The following is a 20,609-nucleotide window of genomic DNA, read 5'->3' as shown; positions in this document are numbered from 1 at the left end:
CTCCTCGTCGAACCAATCGTTCCGTCGTCCTCGTTCCACAAATCCGATGGTGCTTTCCGCTGCGTTGGTGATGGCTGCCTTGACGCTCCTCCAGCAGTCCTCGAGGGAGCTTCCAACAGCTCACCCTCCTGGCAACGCAGCCTCCAGCGAATGCGCGTACCGGGATGCGACTTCCGGTAACTTAAGCCGCTCCAGATCCAGCCGCGGAGGGCGGCGGTACCGAACGCTTTTCGCCAGGGAAAGTCGTTGGCGCATTTTCACCATCACCAGATAGTGGTCCGAGTCGACGTTGGCGCCGCGATAGGTCCTGACGTCGATGATGTCGCAGAAGTGTCTACCGTCGATTACGACGTGGTCGATTTGCGATTCCGTTCCTTGTGGCGAATTATTTTATTAGAATCATTAAAAAAAACTTAGTAGGCGGTGTTCATCATTTGAAAGGGGAAAATTTTGGGGAAAGTCACTTTTTACTTTACGATATTGGGTATATCTCTGCTTATATTAAACCAAAATTAAAACTTTTTTAAATTGTTCAGAAAACTGTTCTCTACAATGTGATTGATTCGAATATGTTTTAAAATGTTATAGTGTTGTAAGGCAGAGGATCGAAAAATAATGTTGGGAACTTTTGAGTAAAAATAGCTTCTAAATGAAATACTATCAGTTTAGCAATGGTTTAAGCTCGAATTTGAATCTTCATGCTGTATTTTCATAACAAATTGTACAAAGAAAAGATTTTTATTCGGCCGTTTTGAGGTTTCTAGCTTGGATGTTGGGGTTATTTCAAAGAAAGCTAGAAATCTGGTAAATTTGGGTTGGAAACTTTTTATTTGAGGTCAAATATGTAATTTGGAGTCTCTTGAGGCACATTCATAAGAAATTTGAAGGATATGAACATGAACCCATCGATTTCTATCGACTTTTCTGAAGAAAAATCCTATAAAATCAAAAAAAATCTTCAAAAAAAAACCCCCCCGACGAAATATTTCGCCGGACCCCGCAAAATGTCGGGAAAGACCCCTTCTTTCATGGTGCCAAATATCAGACTTGCCGAATTTGTTATCTCAAGTTTGTTCAAGGGAACAACCCGTGTCCAATAAACTAAATGTTAAGTTTTTTTCTTTGTGAGTTTTTTTTAATACCCCTGACTCAAGGCGGTTTCAAAAACATCCAAAAAACAAAAACTGAAATTTTGGTTTATTAGACCTATTAAAAAAAAACTCCAGAATTTTTAGTGGATAAACTCGAAGACGGTGCAAGATATTTACATTTATTTATGTACGTTTCGATTAAAATTTTAATTTGACATCTAATAGTCAAGTTAAAGATCATGATGATTTAATTTTAGTTATACCAAAAACATAAACTTTCGACGTCTCTGCCCAATTCCATCAAACCGTACCAAAATCCAAGGCAAAAATCCCCAAACGGTGCAAAGAACCCCCCGCTTCCGCACACCCAAAACGAGGCTTACAAATAAATGAGGTACCGAACCGGGAAAAACAACCGACCTGAGCTGAGGCTGAGCCTGAGTCCGTTATTAACTGAAAAACAGTTTCCAGCGCCAAGTCGTCGGTGGACTTTTTGACGATGATGGATGCTGTGTTTGGCTGTTTGACTGGTGGAAAACCGGGCAGGTGAGGGAAAGAGTGAGAAAACAGTCAGCAAAAAGGACTGGAATCCACCACAGGAAATGATGAGGATGACGAGTTGAGGTCAGGACAAAGAGAACTTGGGCGGCAAGGATTAACGCGGGGACGAGATTTTGCTACCCCATCAGCGAAAAGCGGTGTGTTTGGGAGCGTTCTTTTATTACGTAACGCAGTAGGGGGGGAGGGGGGGTTGGAGGCCGTGTTACGCTCCATACAAAAATTTTAAAATTTGTAATTTTGAAATTTTGTTACGAGGGGGGGGAGGGGGTCTAAAAGTCCGATTTTTCGCGTTACGTAATAAAAGAACGCTCCCTTTTCACTGGCGCTTGAGAATAATTTTGTTGGAAAGTGAGCCTACCGTCCGTTTAGCTCGATTTGGGTGGATGAAAGCACAATGGGGTAATTTGTAATTCAGCAACCATACAATGTATGCACCGTGCTGCATAACTTAAGGCCCAATCGTGCTACAGTTTGCATACATTTTGGCGTTTATATTAAAAAGAAACATTATTTATTGCCCACTCCCATAGTGCAATTTAATCTCTTTGTTGTGGCTGAGGACCTAGGGATGAGTCGGGGGTCACAGGTAAAAAAAATAATAGATAGCAGTGAAAGATCGTGATACGGGGTGAAACCGTTTCTTTGGCAACCCTCGTGCAGGTCCCCATCCAATCTTGCTTTGCCGCACGTGCTTTCGCCAACAACTAGGTGAACTAGTGTGGGCTATGAATAAACGTTGAGTCGTTCTGCACGAAATAATTATTTAGATTAAACCCGTTCTAATGAATACCTGAAATAACTCAACTTGACTTAAAGCTACTTTCTAAAATAATTTTAGTCAAATAACAATTGTTTAATGTTATTTTTTGAAAAGTGTCAACGTTAACGGAGCTCATTTCACTGAGAACTTCCGAGTGGAATTTTATTTTTAAATCATCATTTCTTAAACAGAAGGAAAAGCTCCTGTTGTACATGTGCTGCTAAAATGTCTGTATTTGATGGTGTGTCTGTGTATGCTCGGAACTTAAGTGGGAAAAGGGTACGGAGTACTTGTTTACACCTCCACCCTTCTATTTTACCCGCACCGCCCACCCCTCAATTTCCATCAACAGCTCCCAGGAGAAGGTAAGTAGCGAATTCAGCAGAAAACTTTTGTTTCTCGTGATGCATGGAACACTGAACAGAGAAAAAGGAGGCAAGTACGAACATGTTGTGTGAGTCGAGCTGATGCTGAGTCGGGCTGAAGCCACATTGTGAGGCCGACAATCAGGAATCAGGCATGAAGGCATAACGAGCAGATAATTTTACCCCAGTTTTGAGGGTGGTGGAGAGTTGTGGGGTTAGGTGGCATTTTCCACATGCTCTTTTGAAAATTATGACTCACATCACTGAACGATGAAGAGCGATGGTGGTGAACCCACCTCACATCACGTTCGTTTGCTGCTTCAACGGGCGTTTGTTAACTCTGCGATGACCAAATGTGTGAGTGAACGATGCTGGTTCTGGAGATTCCGAGAAGGTCCGGGTTTTTCTCCGAGGGAAAAGTTTTCTTTCGTTTGAACCCTTTTTAATTGATCCCGCTTTTTTTCGTTTATTTTGCGATATGAAAAAACTTTGATCAAACAAGAAGTGCTTGTCTACCAGTTTGCATGATATGGTCCTTCCATGGAAGAAGTTGTTACCAAGAAAATATTCAATCAGGTGAGTGGTTTTCGAGTTTGATAAAACACACCTGCAATATAATCAATTCAAAGTTATAAAGTTAAATAAAACTGCAGAGCACTTCTCGTAATACTCAATAAAGAATATATATTTATAGTTTTATTACTGGCAATTTTTATATAACTTTTTTACAAATTTTCCCATTTATTCATATCAGAAAACATGAATTATCAACAAAAATTAAAATAAAATCTCCCATACCCCATTTAAATAAAACAAAAACTAAAAAAAAACTATAAAAAATATGAAAATTGAAATTGTTTCGCAATCATTAGATTTCAAAATATGAAGTATTACCAATTGTAAATGCTGGCCCCGATACTCTTCAAGGAAAGATTTACTTTTTTACTTATCGATTATTTTTAGAAAAATAAAAACTTTTAGCATCGGAATTTTACTAAAATCTAAACGTTTCAAAAACAAGCCCAAACATGTTTGCATATAAAATTGTTTGCAGTTGATTAGACTTCTATACTTGTTACAAAGTTTCTGGATAAAAAGTTTTTGCCTCCTGGTTTTCCGGATCGATTTTGAAGGGGAAGGGCGACATAAACTTTGAAAAATATTCACAAAGGCATTATTGTAATAATTTTAGGAATTTTAATTATTGATAATTTTAATTATTTAAAATTTGTTGACCAATAAAATGAGATTATAAATATATATTTATTAATGCTACTAAAGGACGCGTTGTCTTGTTTTTGCATGCTCATTTTCATTTCTTTTGTGTCGCTGTTTGTGTGCTTGGGTGCGTGGTTATTATAATTAAATAATGGCATCATTAGTGCGCTGACCACGGGGACGCGCTGTCTTGTTTTTGCATGCTCATTTTCATTTCTTTTGTGTCGCTGTTTGTGTGCTTGGGTGCGTGGTTATTATAATTAAATAATGGCATCATTAGTGCGCTGACCACGGGGATGCGCTGTCTTGTTTTTGCATGCTCATTTTCATTTCTTTTGTGTCGCTGTTTGTGTGCTTGGGTGCGTGGTTATTATAATTAAATAATGGCATCATTAGTGCGCTGACCACGGGGACGCGTTGTCTTGTTTTTGCATGCTCATTTTCATTTCTTTTGTGTCGCTGTTTGTGTGCTTGGGTGCGTGGTTATTATATATAGGTGAAGGGATTTTATTAAATGATCATTATATTGCATTATTATATTTATTTGATTATATAACCACACTATATTTTACACTTTACACATCATACAAAACACATATGAAACTGTAAACAGGAGCGTTTGGTACGGTATGTCCACGCATCCTTCCTCTTCTGTAGATTCTGTGAAATGTGATTCGTTCTCAGAATCCTCTCTGCGGTAAACACAACGTAGTAGGGCTGGCCGCTTTAATTTTTGCAATACATTTTCGGGTGTTCTCGGATGTACTGCAATTATTAATAATGACAAGAAAAGTGCTTGGGGCGTAATCTAATCACAAGACTTTCCAGCATGCTTTCATCGGACTGGCTGCGTTTGTGTTAGATTAGATTAGATTAGATTAGATATATTTATTAATGCTACTAAAAGATAAACCAGTGCTAATATATTTTTCATAATTTTCATAATTTTCATAATTTTCATAATTTTCATAATTTTGATAATTTTCATAATTTTCATAATTTTCATAATTTTCATAATTTTCATAATTTTCATAATTTTCATAATTTTCATAATTTTCATAATTTTCATAATTTTCATAATTTTCATAATTTTCATAATTTTCATAATTTTCATAATTTTCATAATTTTCATAATTTTCATAATTTTCATAATTTTCATAATTTTCATAATTTTCATAATTTTCATAATTTTCATAATTTTCATAATTTTCATAATTTTCATAATTTTCATAATTTTCATAATTTCCATAATTTTCATAATTTTCATAATTTTCATAATTTTCATAATTTTCATAATTTTCATAATTTTCATAATTTTCATAATTTTCATAATTTTCATAATTTTCATAATTTTCATAATTTTCATAATTTTCATAATTTTCATAATTTTCATAATTTTCATAATTTTCATAATTTTCATAATTTTCATAATTTTCATAATTTTCATAATTTTCATAATTTTCATAATTTTCATAATTTTCATAATTTTCATAATTTTTATAATTTTCATAATTTTCATAATTTTCATAATTTTCATAATTTTCATAATTTTCATAATTTTCATAATTTTCATAATTTTCATAATTTTCATAATTTTCATAATTTTCATAATTTTCATAATTTTCATAATTTTCATAATTTTCATAATTTTCATAATTTTCATAATTTTCATAATTTTCATAATTTTCATAATTTTCATAATTTTCATAATTTTCATAATTTTCATAATTTTCATAATTTTCATAATTGTCATAATTTTCATAATTGTCATAATTTTCATAATTTTCATAATTTTCATAATTTTCATAATTTTCATAATTTTCATAATTTTCATAATTTTCAAAATTTTCATAATTTTCATAATTTTCATAATTTTCATAATTTTCATAGTTTTCATAATTTTCATAGTTTTCATAGTTTTCATAGTTTTCATAGTTTTCATAGTTTTCATAGTTTTCATAATTTTCATAATTTTCATAATTTTCATAATTTTCATAATTTTCATAATTTTCATAATTTTCATAATTTTCATAATTTTCAAAATTTTCATAATTTTCATAATTTTCAAAATTTTCATAATTTTCATAATTTTCATAATTTTCATAATTTTCATAATTTTCATAATTTTCATAATTTTCATAATTTTCATAATTTTCATAATTTTCATAATTTTCATAATTTTCATAATTTTCATAATTTTCATAATTTTCATAATTTTCATAATTTTCATAATTTTCATAATTTTCATAATTTTCATAATTTTCATAATTTTCATAATTTTCATAATTTTCATAATTTTCATAATTTTCATAATTTTCATAATTTTCATAATTTTCATAATTTTCATAATTTTCATAATTTTCATAATTTTCATAATTTTCATAATTTTCATAATTTTCATAATTTTCATAATTTTCATAATTTTCATAATTTTCATAATTTTCATAATTTTCATAATTTTCATAATTTTCATTAGGCCGATGCAAATATTTAAAAAGTTTTGTCCCTCGGCCCTGGCCGAGTCAAGGGAGGCAAAAAAATATAAAAATTTAAATAACAATCCATAGTCTTCACATTTAAACGAAAAAAAGTGTTTTAAAATGCATTTTACACTAGTTCAGTTGTTTTGCAATCATTAGTTTTCAAAAAATCTAAGATCTGACAAAAACAAAAATTGTAATGAAAAAAAAATTTGCATCGAAAATTTTCAAAAAATCTTAAGATTTTTTAATAAACCCAAACATGCTAAAAATGATTTTGAACGCAGGAGAATGTATTTTAATTTGATTTCAGCTGGTTGCACTTGAATTTTCATTGAAATTTGGAAGTTTATTGTAAATTTTTTTGCCCCCTGATTTTTCGGGCCAATTTTGAAGGGGGGGGGTGACAAAAACTTTTAAAAATATTTGTACCAGCCTTATTTGCAATCTTAATTTTCTAATATTCACAAAAAAAATCAGACATACTTAAAATGATTATCACCACAGGAAATGATATTTTAAGTAGTTTTAAGTTCATTGCAGTTTATAATAAATGGACACGCAACAAAATAAACTCTCGTGAAGTGTATCGCCTCGGTAACCAGGAAGAAACCGTTTTTTTTTTAATATTGCAACAATCTTTTTCTTCCAGGCTTCCTCCTAGTACCAATCATGACCTATTTCTCCTCCAATCCAGCACAAAACGCTCGCGCAATTACACTATCGGTCAGTCGGTAATTGAGTTTACTCAACTCAATTCAACTCTCGGGTAAACGATATCCACCCACTCTGCTGGCTATGACAACGCAGGGTTAAGCCTCCACCGATAAACAGCAGTCCCCGCGAGCGTGTGTGTGCGCCCTGTCAACTTCCGTATCCGCCAAGGAAAGGAAAACCTACTTTGAAGGTCCTCTCTGTCTCTGTATCCTCTTCGCCAAGACTTTATCCATTCTATCAACTTGGAAGGCTCGCAAGATGATGTTCTACATCAGCAATCGATTTTGTGCTCAACCCTTTTCCCTTAGTCCCAACCCGTTTGGTCCAGTTTCACCCCTCCACTTTATGAAGAGTGCTCCAAACTCCAGATCCACCCAACCTCCCACCCTTGATTCTCTTTGAAATGTAATTGAATTTTAATTTATTGCATTTAGTACCCCCTCAAAAAGTGCATACACTCCAATGCAGCTCGTTAAACCGGTTCGCTTGACGAGGCCCGTCAACAGTGACGATTCCGGGACAACGGACCAACGACAGAAGGTGTGGGGGCTGCACTTGAATTAGAATTTGTCCTCCACCAGCGATGTCCTCATCACAGAGCAAAATGTGCACCGAAAACAGCCTCCGGGCGTGATTTCCATTTGAGGGAAATATGTGCTGTGGCACAGTGTGCCATGCCATTTCCCCCACGATTTTCCATTAAAGCTGCAGCAGCACTTTCTCCCTGCTTCCGTTTCTGTGTCTGTCTGTCTCTGTCTCTGTCTCTCGGTCTCTTTTGCACACTCGAAAAAGCAACAGCAGATTTGATTTATTTATAGCCTTTAATGTTTTTTTCCATTTTGAATGTGTCAACTGAATCGAGAAACAGAAGGCTAAAGCGGACTAACAGAACGAAACGGTTTATCTGGATGCTGGCGGCTTAGCGCCACCAGGTAGCACTGGAATGGGGACCGTTCGGTGGGGTGAATTTGTTGAAAAAAGGACGACTTAATTTAAAAAATTATAGATAACGGTTTTTTGGATGAATTTTACCGAAATTTTGTCAATCGACACCCGGTATTATTGTCATAGAATAATTTTAGAGTTTTCTTAAATATCCAGAATTGAAAAAATAAATAAATGACACGTTGCAACGTCACAAAGTTATTCACTTTTTTCGAAATATGTGATGTGAAACCCATTCTAGAACATACGTATTGTTACATACTCGGATTAGGGATCATGAGTCAGCTTGAAAATTTTATTGTCATCGATTTAGTTTAGTAGTCATTGTAAAAGAAGAAACAAGTTTAGGCTGAAATATTTCAGGAATCAACAAAATAATTAAATTTATTCCTGAAATATTTCAGCCAAAACTTGTTTCTTCTTTTACAACCACTAGATCATTTTGTAAATTTTTGAGCCCTTCTTGACAATTGTAGAGCTTGTCAAAATGAACATTTTTATTCTTGAAAAATGAATTTTGGTCAATTCTATCAAAAGTTATGGGCAAAAAACGATTAAAAAATGCTCATTTTCAAATTGAGATTAAATAAGTTAAACAAAAAAGACCCCCGAGATATTTTCAGCAAATGTACTCTAAAATGTGTACTTTCAGATGCTTCTAAGAGCGAGGTGAAACTCCACCACCTTTTCGAGTTATTCACATTTCAAAATGGCGTCTTTTTCGTCGTATTTTGGCTATAACTTTCGTTTTAAAGGTCCGATTTTTTTTCTCTTTAAAGATAAATGTGTGTTTTGAAAAGCTCTACAAATGTCTAGAAGACACCAACTCGCTACGACACAAGCCTGAGTTGATAAATTCAAAAAACTCATTTTTTCATAAACACTTCAACCTAAATTACAAAAATGGCTCTTGAAACTTCCCGTTTGAAGATAGGGCTTTGTGCTCTTGAGCAAAGTTGCTCAAAACTAGCAAAGTTCTCTAAAACTTTTCTGAAGACATCAAAGCGCTATCTCGACATCCCGTCAAAATAAAAATTCTGCACCACCCTAAAATTTGGACCACCCTAATGTCCACCATACCAAAAGATGCCCCTATTGACCCTGATCATTTGTCCCGAAGACACCAATGCTCTAAATCTTAACGTGTGGCCGGTATCAATTTTGTCACGCTAGATTTCGGTTTCGGACCACTGTGCAATGAGACAGTTGAGTAACTCTGACTGTAGATGTCGGATCGATCTCATATTTTGGTCAATGTTAGAACACATTAAAAGAAAAAAATGCAACAAAAAGCTCATTCAAATATGCTGATGAAAAAAATAGAAAAATCGTTGAAAGTTGAAAACCAAAAGTGTCTCATTGATGACTACCCTACCCTACAATACCAAAAAAGTTTTTCCTGCAAAAAACATATTTTCTAAAAACTTTGTTTTTATCAAAACAAATTATTGCAAACAGACTGTTACTGATGTATAATGCATTTTCCACGCATTTTTAATTAAAATGTTGAAATTCTAGATTGTTATTTATTTTTTTATTTTTTTTACTGGCCTTCCCAGCGTCCTTGGCCAAAGCCGAGGTGCAAACATTTTGAAAAATATTTGCATCGGCCTTTAAGTTTAATAAATATGATTATTAATTTGTGCAGTTAAGCAAAAAAAAAATCAATATTTTAAACTAGTTTATTTATATATCTTAATGTTTTACTGTTGTCTTGTTTTGAGCCTTTGTGCTCAAATAATTAAATGATTTTAAGTGATTAAAAAACTTAATCAAAGATGGTGGACAAAATGCTGTTATTGAAATAATAAGGAAATAGTGTCTATCATTACAATTTGACTAAATTTTGGTTTGCAGAACTCGACTTTGATGTTATAAGATAGAAAATGAAAACACGAAAAAAGTAAAAGAGGCTTCAGATAATCGAGTCTAAACTGTACACCAAAATGGAAAAAATAATCCCATTTCTTCAAAATTAAATCTAAACCTCATTAAAGGATACTCAACAACATCCCACCACGGTAGGCAAATTCCCTCTGGATTTGCAACAGCAGCAAATAAATTTATCCCAAATGCAGAGAGACACTCGAAATTTCATAACCCTTTTCTCCGTGTGCACACGTACACCTACACATCCCACCCACCCACACACACGTGAAAATCATCACCAGGCCTAGACTGCCTGCCTGCTTCTGAGAATATCCTTTCTATTTTTTACCACCGTCAGACGCAAATACACACACACACACACAACCACACAGAAGGCACAAATTGGCTTCGGCCTCCTTCAACAGAGAGTGAGCTCAAATACCCATTAAATTGAAGCTTTAAAGTAGTGTAGTGAATGAGTGTGGCAGGGAAGAGAGAGAGAGTGAGAAGAGAGAGCGTTCATGTAGCGTAATGAGAGAGCAGGTCAGCCGAGAGAGATGTTGAGAATGTGTGCGTAAGAAAACGAGAAATAAATCAGTCGTGTGTTTTGCTTGGGCATGAAAAGACGCGTCTTGTTATTTGAATCCGAAATATTGGTAAATCGTGGAATAAATCGGGTGAAAGTCACGACAATGGCGCAGCAATTGCTCCCATCGCGAGTGCGTAGAGTAATTTTGTGAAAATTAAGTGAATTTTGCGTTTTTGCTAGGCGAAACGTATTTGCAGTGCAGCAGCAGCAGCAGCCATGATGGCGTCGGTTTTTGTTTGACCATGGTGGTAGCAGAGGATTTGCAGCCGAGCTTTATTGTTTTTAATGACGGAGTGGCGATTTTTCACTTCCTTCAGTTGTGTTTGGATGGTTGAAGAAGAAAATTTACAGCAGCTGTGTTTGTGAGATTGTTTGGCGTGCGGCTATGAGCAGCCGCCATGATGGCGTCTGTGTTTTTTTCTTGAAGTTGTAGCAGTGTTGAAAATCTGACTCCTGTGACCTTGGTGGCAGCAGAGAGGTTACAAAGGAACTGTGTTGTGGGGAAAGACATAGTGGCGATTTTTGTTTTTTTGTGTGCTGTGTTTGGGTGGTTCTTTTTTGATGAAAGTTTACAGTAGCCCCCGAAAGAAAAAAAAGTGAAAAGGAGAAAAAAAGATGACATCTATGTGGATGCGTTTCCCCCGCTAAGGTAAGACGAACAAAGTACAGATAAATGTGGGCCGGCCTTTCACGAAGGTTTTGTGTAGTAATCACGATTTTTCGATTTTTGTAGTACCGGTGCTGGAATTGAAGAGTTATGTACGACTAATACTTTTCTCGAGTGTTGTTGTTTAACAACAAGATAAACGTTCTTGAGATTTAATCATGGGTAATTTAAATGCATAATGTTTGGACTGCTTCTTGTGAGAGGCCCGGATTGGTTCGGGTTAGTTTTGCGGTTAAAATTGTTTAATAATTGAAAGGCTGTATAAAAGTTTACAACATTTTGTATGCGATTTTAAGGTTTCCTTGTTTTATCGTTCAGCAGAAAAATGTGAACGATCTGTTTGCCGGTCATTGGGCTGGAAGACTCGTGTTAAACTTGCCTGAACATTATCACGTTGAACCTTGAAAACAGCAATGTCGTTGTTTTTTGTGCTTGAGTGCTTGAGTATGCGAGGATAGATTGTTGAAGTTATTGAACTTGAGTCCCCTGTGAGGGTAGAGCGTGATTGTTGGAGTTTTTGAGCCTGAGTCCCCTGAGAGGGTAGAGCGTGATTGCTGGAGTTTTGAGCTTGAGTCCCCTGTGAGGGTAGAGCGTGATTTTTGGAGTTTTGAGCTTGAGTCCCCTGTGAGGGTAGAGCGTGATTGTTGGAGTTTTGAGCTTGAGTCCCCTGAGAGGGTAGAGCGTGATTGCTGGAGTTTTGAGCTTGAGTCCCTGTGAGGGTAGAGCGTGATTTTGGAGTTTTGAGCTTGAGTCCCTGTGAGGGTAGAGCGTGATATTTTGAGTTTTGAGCTTGAGTCCCTGAGAGGGTAGAGCGTGAATGTTGGAGTTTTTGAGCTTGAGTCCCTGTGAGGGTAGAGCGTGATTGCTGGAGTTTTGAGCTTGAGTCCCTGTGAGGGTAGAGCGTGATATTTTGAGTTTTGAGCTTGAGTCCCCTGTGAGGGTAGAGCGTGATTGTTGGAGTTTTGAGCTTGAGTCCCTGATAGGGTAGAGCGTGATTGCTGGAGTTTTGAGCTTGAGTCCCTGAGAGGGTAGAGCGTGATTGCTGGAGTTTTGAGCTTGAGTCCCCTGTGAGGGTAGAGCGTGATTGCTGAAGTTTTGAGCTTGAGTCCCTGAGAGGGTAGAGCATGGAAGATGATTATGATTGTTAGAGTTTTGAGCTTGAATCCCCTGTGAGGGTAGAGCGTGATTTTAGAGTTTTGAGCTTGAGTCCCCTGTGAGGGTAGAGCGTGATTGTTGAAGTTTTGAACTTGAGTCCCCTTTGAGGGTAGAGCGTGATTTTTGGAGTTTTGAGCTTGAGTCCTCTGAGAGGGTAGAGCGTGGATCATAAATATTTAAACTTGAGCCCCCAGCGAGGGTAGAGCATGGAAAATGATTTTTTTTAGCTTTATTGTTTTTAATGACGGAGTGGCGATTTTTCACTTCCTTCAGTTGTGTTTGGATGGTTGAAGAAGAAAATTTACAGCAGCTGTGTTTGTGAGATTGTTTGGCGTGCGGCTATGGGCAGCCGCCATGATGGCGTCTGTGTTTTTTTCTTGAAGTTGTAGCAGTGTTGAAAATCTGACTCCTGTGACCTTGGTGGCAGCAGAGAGGTTACAAAGGAACTGTGTTGTGGGGAAAGACATAGTGGCGATTTTTGTTTTTTTGTGTGCTGTGTTTGGGTGGTTCTTTTTTGATGAAAGTTTACAGTAGCCCCCGAAAGAAAAAAAGTGAAAAGGAGAAAAAAAAAGATGACATCTATGTGGATGCGTTTCCCCCGCTAAGGTAAGACGAACGAAGTACAGATAAATGTGGGCCGGCCTTTCACGAAGGTTTTTGTGTAGTAATCACGATTTTTCGATTTTTGTAGTACCGGTGCTGGAATTGAAGAGTTATGTACGACTAATACTTTTCTCGAGTGTTGTTGTTTAACAACAAGATAAACGTTCTTGAGATTTAATCATGGGTAATTTAAATGCATAATGTTTGGACTGCTTCTTGTGAGAGGCCCGGATTGGTTCAGGTTAGTTTTGCGGTTAAAATTGTTTAATAATTGAAAGGCTGTATAAAAGTTTACAACATTTTGTATGCGATTTTAAGGTTTCCTTGTTTTATCGTTCAGCAGAAAAATGTGAACGATCTGTTTGCCGGTCATTGGGCTGGAAGACTCGTGTTAAACTTGCCTGAACATTATCACGTTGAACCTTGAAAACAGCAATGTCGTTGTTTTTGTGCTTGAGTGCTTGAGTATGCGAGGATAGATTGTTGAAGTTATTGAACTTGAGTCCCCTGTGAGGGTAGAGCGTGATTGTTGGAGTTTTGAGCCTGAGTCCCTGAGAGGGTAGAGCGTGATTGCTGGAGTTTTGAGCTTGAGTCCCCTGTGAGGGTAGAGCGTGATTTTTGGAGTTTTGAGCTTGAGTCCCCTGTGAGGGTAGAGCGTGATTGTTGGAGTTTTGAGCTTGAGTCCCTGAGAGGGTAGAGCGTGATTGCTGGAGTTTTGAGCTTGAGTCCCTGTGAGGGTAGAGCGTGATTTTGGAGTTTTGAGCTTGAGTCCCTGTGAGGGTAGAGCGTGATATTTTGAGTTTTGAGCTTGAGTCCCCTGTGAGGGTAGAGCGTGAATGTTGGAGTTTTGAGCTTGAGTCCCCTGTGAGGGTAGAGCGTGATTGCTGGAGTTTTGAGCTTGAGTCCCCTGTGAGGGTAGAGCGTGATATTTTGAGTTTTGAGCTTGAGTCCCCTGTGAGGGTAGAGCGTGATTGTTGGAGTTTTGAGCTTGAGTCCCCTGAGAGGGTAGAGCGTGATTGCTGGAGTTTTGAGCTTGAGTCCCCTGTGAGGGTAGAGCGTGATATTTTGAGTTTTGAGCTTGAGTCCCCTGTGAGGGTAGAGCGTGATTGTTGGAGTTTTTGAGCTTGAGTCCCCTGATAGGGTAGAGCGTGATTGCTGGAGTTTTGAGCTTGAGTCCCCTGTGAGGGTAGAGCGTGATATTTTGAGTTTTGAGCTTGAGTCCCCTGTGAGGGTAGAGCGTGATATTTTGAGTTTTGAGCTTGAGTCCCCTGTGAGGGTAGAGCGTGATTTTTGGAGTTTTGAGCTTGAGTCCCCTGTGAGGGTAGAGCGTGATTGTTGGAGTTTTGAGCTTGAGTCCCCTGAGAGGGTAGAGCGTGATTGCTGGAGTTTTGAGCTTGAGTCCCCTGTGAGGGTAGAGCGTGATTTTGGAGTTTTGAGCTTGAGTCCCCTGTGAGGGTAGAGCGTGATATTTTGAGTTTTGAGCTTGAGTCCCTGTGAGGGTAGAGCGTGAATGTTGGAGTTTTTGAGCTTGAGTCCCCTGTGAGGGTAGAGCGTGATTTTGGAGTTTTGAGCTTGAGTCCCCTGTGAGGGTAGAGCGTGATATTTTGAGTTTTGAGCTTGAGTCCCCTGTGAGGGTAGAGCGTGATTGTTGGAGTTTTTGAGCTTGAGTCCCCTGATAGGGTAGAGCGTGATTGCTGGAGTTTTGAGCTTGAGTCCCCTGTGAGGGTAGAGCGTGATATTTTGAGTTTTGAGCTTGAGTCCCCTGTGAGGGTAGAGCGTGATTGTTGGAGTTTTTGAGCTTGAGTCCCCTGATAGGGTAGAGCGTGATTGCTGGAGTTTTGAGCTTGAGTCCCCTGAGAGGGTAGAGCGTGATTGCTGGAGTTTTGAGCTTGAGTCCCCTGTGAGGGTAGAGCGTGATTGCTGAAGTTTTGAGCTTGAGTCCCCTGAGAGGGTAGAGCATGGAAGATGATTATGATTGTTAGAGTTTTTGAGCTTGAATCCCCTGTGAGGGTAGAGCGTGATTTTTAGAGTTTTGAGCTTGAGTCCCCTGTGAGGGTAGAGCGTGATTGTTGAAGTTTTGAACTTGAGTCCCCTTTGAGGGTAGAGCGTGATTTTTGGAGTTTTGAGCTTGAGTCCTCTGAGAGGGTAGAGCGTGGATCATAAATATTTAAACTTGAGCCCCCAGCGAGGGTAGAGCATGGAAAATGATTTTTTTAGCTTGAGTCCCCTGTGAGGGTAGAGCGTGGATATTGAATGTTTTAGCTTTAGTCTCCTGCGAGGTTAGAGCCTGGTAGATGAATCTTTGAGCTTTGAGTCCCCTGCGAGGGTAGAGCCTGGATGATGACTTTATTTTAGCTTGAGTCTCCTGTGAGGGTAGAGTGTATTTGCTGGAGTTTTGAGCTTGAGTCCCTTGTGAGGGTAGAGCATGACTATTGGAGTTTGTGAGCTTAAGTCCTCTGAGAGGGTAAAGCGTGATTGCTGTAGTTTTTTTAGCTTGAGTCCCCTGTGAGGGTAGAGCGTAATTTTTTGAGTTTGTGGGCTTGAATCCCCTGCGAGGGTAGAGCATGGAAGATGATATATTTTTTACCTTGAGTCCCATGTGAGGTTAGAGCGTGAAGGACAAATCTCTGAGCTTGAGTACCCTATAGGGTAGCGCGTGGATGTTTGTGCTTTTGACTTGAGTTTTTGTGATTATAAAGCTTCGATGTGGGAGTCTTTTAGCGTGAATTCCATTAGAGGGTAGAATTTTAAATCACCTTCATGACTTAAATTAGAGCTCATGATTGGATTTCCGGGAAGATAGTATAACATAAATGATATCGATTTATTAAAGTTTGTAAAAGATTTTTCACATCTTCAATCTTTAAACGTGATAGTTTTAGAAATGATAGGCTCATAACCTACATTACTTAAATTTGAGCTCATGATTGGATTCAAGGAAGGTATAGTAGAAATAAATATTTTCGATTGTTGGAAAAGTTTTTTTTTCTTTCTTCAAATTTTCAATACTGTTGAAGTGATGGTTAAAAATAGATAGGCTCATAACCTGTACGATTTAAATTGACTTTATGATTGGATTTCAGAGAAGATTTAGTAAAAGATAAATTTTATCGATTGTTGGAGAAGTTGGAATTAAAAAAATCTGATTTTCAATATTGTTGGAGAAATAAATTGAAATCGATTGACTCATAACCTTCACGACCTAAATTTGAGCTTATTTTTTTGTCCAAAATATTCAAAATAAATAGAAAATCGGGCGAAAGTCACGACAATGATTGGAATTCATATATTGGTATATTATCGGTTGTTGAACAAGATGGGTAAGAAATTGTTAAGATTTCCAATCTATTGAAGTGGTGATTGCGATAGGCTAAAACTTAAACTTGAGTTAATGATTTGATTCGGGGAGTTATATTGAAAGATAAATATAATCGATTGTTGGAAAAGTATGTAATTTTTAACGAAGTTTCAATCTTTTGAAGTGATGATTTAAGAATCGATAGGCTTATAACCTACACGGCTTAAATTTGAGCTCATGTTTGGATTTTAAAATATAAATATCGATTGTTGGGGAAGTTAGGAATGAAATTTTCAGATTTCAATATTGTTAAAGTTATGGTTTAAGAATCGATAGGCTCATAACCTACACGACCTAATTTAGAGCTTATTTATGTGTCCGAAATATAAAAAAATCAAGAATCGATAGGCATCACTTGCAAAACTTAAATGTAAGGTTATGATTGGATTCAGGGAAGATGAAGCAAAACAATTTTAGGAATTTTATAGGAATTGTTTAGATTTTCAATCTTTTTGAAGTGATGATTTAAGAAACGATAGGCTGTAACCTACACGACTTGAATCAGAGCTCCTAATAGAATTTCTGGGAAGATTGTAGGGTATATTTCCAGGTGTATTATTCAACAATTAATTACACGATAGCTTTCCAAGTTGTCGTTTTTTATTTCTTTAATTGCAGGTAACTACGTTGACGTTGGGGTTCTGGCTGATATGTGTCACGATCAAGGATTCCGGAGAAGCATCTGCTGAAGCCGAATTCTGAGATGAGCTGAATTTTCCGCATAAAAGGATCACCAAGCTGATGTTAATCTGAATAAATGATTGAATTTTTAGAGTAGGAAAGAACGAGGATGTAGTGAATGAGTGTGGCAGGGAAGAGAGAGAGAGTGAGAAGAGAGAGCGTTCATGTAGCGTAATGAGAGAGCAGGTCAGCCGAGAGAGATGTTGAGAATGTGTGCGTAAGAAAACGAGAAATAAATCAGTCGTGTGTTTTGCTTGGGCATGAAAAGACGCGTCTTGTTATTTGAATCCGAAATATTGGTAAATCGTGGAATAAATCGGGTGAAAGTCACGACAAGTAGAACCACTTGTGTCCACCACTTCACGGACAGGCCTTTCGCCCTCCCCCCTCGACATAAGCATCAAGTGCAGCCACTTAAGCCAGTACAATACTAAGGGGAGAAGAAGAAGAAGAAAAATAATCACTGCTTTACTTCTTTTTGCACTGATAGTCCACCGCGAGCAATAAAGACCGAACCGAACGCAACCGAATCTCTGATGCAACTGGACCACCGAAAGTTCGCTCCAGCATCCAGAACCCCTCCGATTTTGGGCAAGAATCTTTCTCTCTCTGGTTCTTTTGAAGCTCACACTATCTTGCAGTGAGAGTGCTCTCTTCTCTCAGTCACAGTGCGCGCCAAATGCTTCTGCCATGCTGATGATATCAAATTTTCTAGAAAGAGATAACTCTTGCAGCATGAAGTGGATGCAAGTTTAATATCAAACTCTCGCAAATACTCGGAACCGGAACCTTCGAGGCTCAAGGATGTGCCACTTGCTGGTATCAATTTTTCGTTCTAGGAAAATCAACAGCGCAAGGCAGAGTTCATAGGCCCAAACAATTCTGCGAAAGAGAGATAAAACTGCTCGTATGAAAAGATTTGGAGGGAAGTTTGAAACAGCTGGTCAATAATCAGCTATGGACTTGCGCAGAAGAGTAACACGTGCATGGCTAAGAAGTGAGGGGAGAGCGGTGGCACGTGGTGGCGCCTGCTGCGATGAACCACCTGTACGAGCCGAACACCAGTTGTTGGTAAACAATGTCGCGAGGTGGGTTCAATGGGGCTCGAAAAAAAATAGTTAAAGAAAAGTCTTTATGTTATCGAGACAATAATCGAATTTAAAGGGAGCATGTTTTTAATATTTATTATCTTATTTTGCTTCTAGATGTTAAGCAATAGCTCCATAGCAATTGAATACTATCTTTTCAGACAAAAAATAATATTAAAATATAGATTTCCTATTTCCATTTCAAAAAACCAGTTATTGATGATTTTGAAAAAAATATTTATTTTTATTTTTTCTTTTGGTGAAAACGCAATCTACATGATAAGAACTTCCATACAAAGCTTCATAAAACTGTGGCACAAGCACTCCATTTCACAATTTCACACAAAACGTGTGAATGTTTTCGATTCTTGGGTTGGATTAAGATTATGCGATATGTAATGTTTTGTGCAAAGATACTAAAAAAATCATTTTGCATAATTTTTAAAATGAAAAAAAAAATCTGTTTTCTTTATTGAACAATATCTTCAAAAATACTCTTGTATCACTTTTAACACACAACCAAAAATTTTAACGTTCGATAAGGCAGATGAAAATATAACAAAAATTGTCCCTCGGCTCTGCCCAAGTTCGAGAGGGGGGGGGGAGGATTCAAAAAATATAAAAAAAAATGAAATAAGAAGCCGAAGTTCTAACATTTGAATGAAAAAAGTGTTTAAAATGCATTTTATACTAGTTCAGTTGTTATGCAATCATTTCAAAAACGTAAGATTTGACGAAAACCAAAATTTTGCAAAAAAAAAGTTTTTGTTGTACTTACATCGAGAGTATTCATAAATTCAAAAGTATTTTTGATAAACTCAAACACACTAAAAAATATTTTAAACGCAGAGGAATGCATTTTAAATTGATTTCAACTGATTGCATTTGCATATCTATAGGATTTTTTTAAGTTTTTTTGAAAAAAAAAATGTTTTGATCAGGTCCGATTTTGACAAAAATTTTTAGAAATATTTGTACCAGCCTAAATACGATAAATTTTGATGTAAACAATTAAAAATATTTGCAAATGCCTTAGTAAATTAAATTGTATAATAATCTTAATATGAAAAGAATTTTCATAAGACTAAAAATCTTTCTTCTCACCACTAAAACTAAATTGCATCAATGCACGGTGGTCCTGATTGCAACAGTAAGTGGAAATGTGAATTTCCGAAAAAAAATGCAATCAATATCAAAATTCTAAATTTCAAATATTTAGCCCACATTTAGAAAAGGCATAATTTATCATAAATAAGGGTTATGCAAAATTTAAAAATTGCCTTAAAGTTCTCATTTTCTAATAATACATCTAGTTGGGAATCAGTTAAATAAAATTTATGAATATTTTTTTTGAGACAATAATTCTTTATGTTCTTCTATTTAAGCGGAAATTTTTTAATGTGCGACAACAATTTGAAACACTGTTGACAATATTTAAGTATATGAAAAGCGTAGGACAATTTAGAAATCTCTTTGTAAATCTATTTGCAATACATTATGCAACGTTAATATGTCTATTTTTCACAAATAAAGCACAAATTCATTTTAAAAGTCATAAATTTTGGAACCAGAGATCGGGAAAGACATAAAACTTCAGGAATTTTCCCGAAAATTCATTTATATTTTCATTTGAAAATGTTAAGATTTTAAAACTTGAAAAAAATCAAAAATTAAGTACTTATTTATTTAGTTTTTAAATTATTATGCTTTATTTTTACACACCGTTAAGACCGCTGAATTGAGTTAGTAAACATTTTTGCTTTTATTCAAAGTTACTATTTTCAAAAGGGGCCATATTTAAACCACGTGGACACCTTGGAAGGGGGGGGGGGGTTCTTCATATTCAATAAAAAATATCAACAATAATTCACTCAAACTTGCCACCTCAATCAGCTAATCAGCAAATGCAATCAATTAGAAATAAACGACAGTAATTTCAAATTGTGTTACTCCACTTTGCGCCCGGAAATGCAATAACAAATTGACTCATCAATACTAAATGAGAGCACAATTTCATAGAGCGACAAATTGAAACCATTACAAAAAAATATCACATTACCTCGCGCAATCGTCACACCGGAAACCAATTATTCTAACTTGCTTTTTCGCGGTTTCAGCAATGTTTTCCACTTTCACGTAGTGGGGCCACTGAATGCTAATGATAATCATGAATCATAAATTTTAGCACGACCTCATCACCAGCTCCGCACGCCAACATAATTCTACACATTGTGCACGTGCTTAGGGGTAGCAGCACCGAATGAAACAATAATTTACGGTTTATCAATTAATAATTAAAATATCAAATTGGAATGATTTTTGCTGCTTTCATTAAATAATTAACAAGAGCAACCATCGACGTGGTAGCAGCCAGGTAGTGAGCGTAAGAGTGTAGTAGGCGGTGAAGCTTCGACAAACCGTAGGTATCGTGGATTGTTTGTGACGTTTTTGGAAATCACTAT

At 36.6% G+C, this 20,609-nt stretch overlaps 1 protein-coding gene across 1 annotated transcript; it reads right to left on the bottom strand.

The window, feature by feature from the left end:
• Positions 1-120: 120 nt before the first annotated feature.
• LOC119766516 lies at positions 121-20,316 on the bottom strand. Its single transcript, XM_038251110.1, has 3 exons — positions 20,245-20,316; positions 17,532-17,592; positions 121-374 (listed from the first exon to the last, which is right to left on the bottom strand). Exons 1-3 carry the CDS (start codon positions 20,314-20,316, stop codon positions 121-123), a joined length of 387 nt encoding a protein of 128 aa, XP_038107038.1.
• Between the last annotated feature and the right edge of the window lie 293 nt (positions 20,317-20,609).

Source organism: Culex quinquefasciatus, chromosome 2 (assembly GCF_015732765.1).
Source record: "Culex quinquefasciatus strain JHB chromosome 2, VPISU_Cqui_1.0_pri_paternal, whole genome shotgun sequence".
NCBI classification, from domain to species: Eukaryota; Metazoa; Arthropoda; class Insecta; order Diptera; family Culicidae; genus Culex; species Culex quinquefasciatus.
The sequence above is the reverse complement of the archived record's forward strand: the minus strand, read 5'-3'. Positions and strand labels throughout refer to the sequence as shown.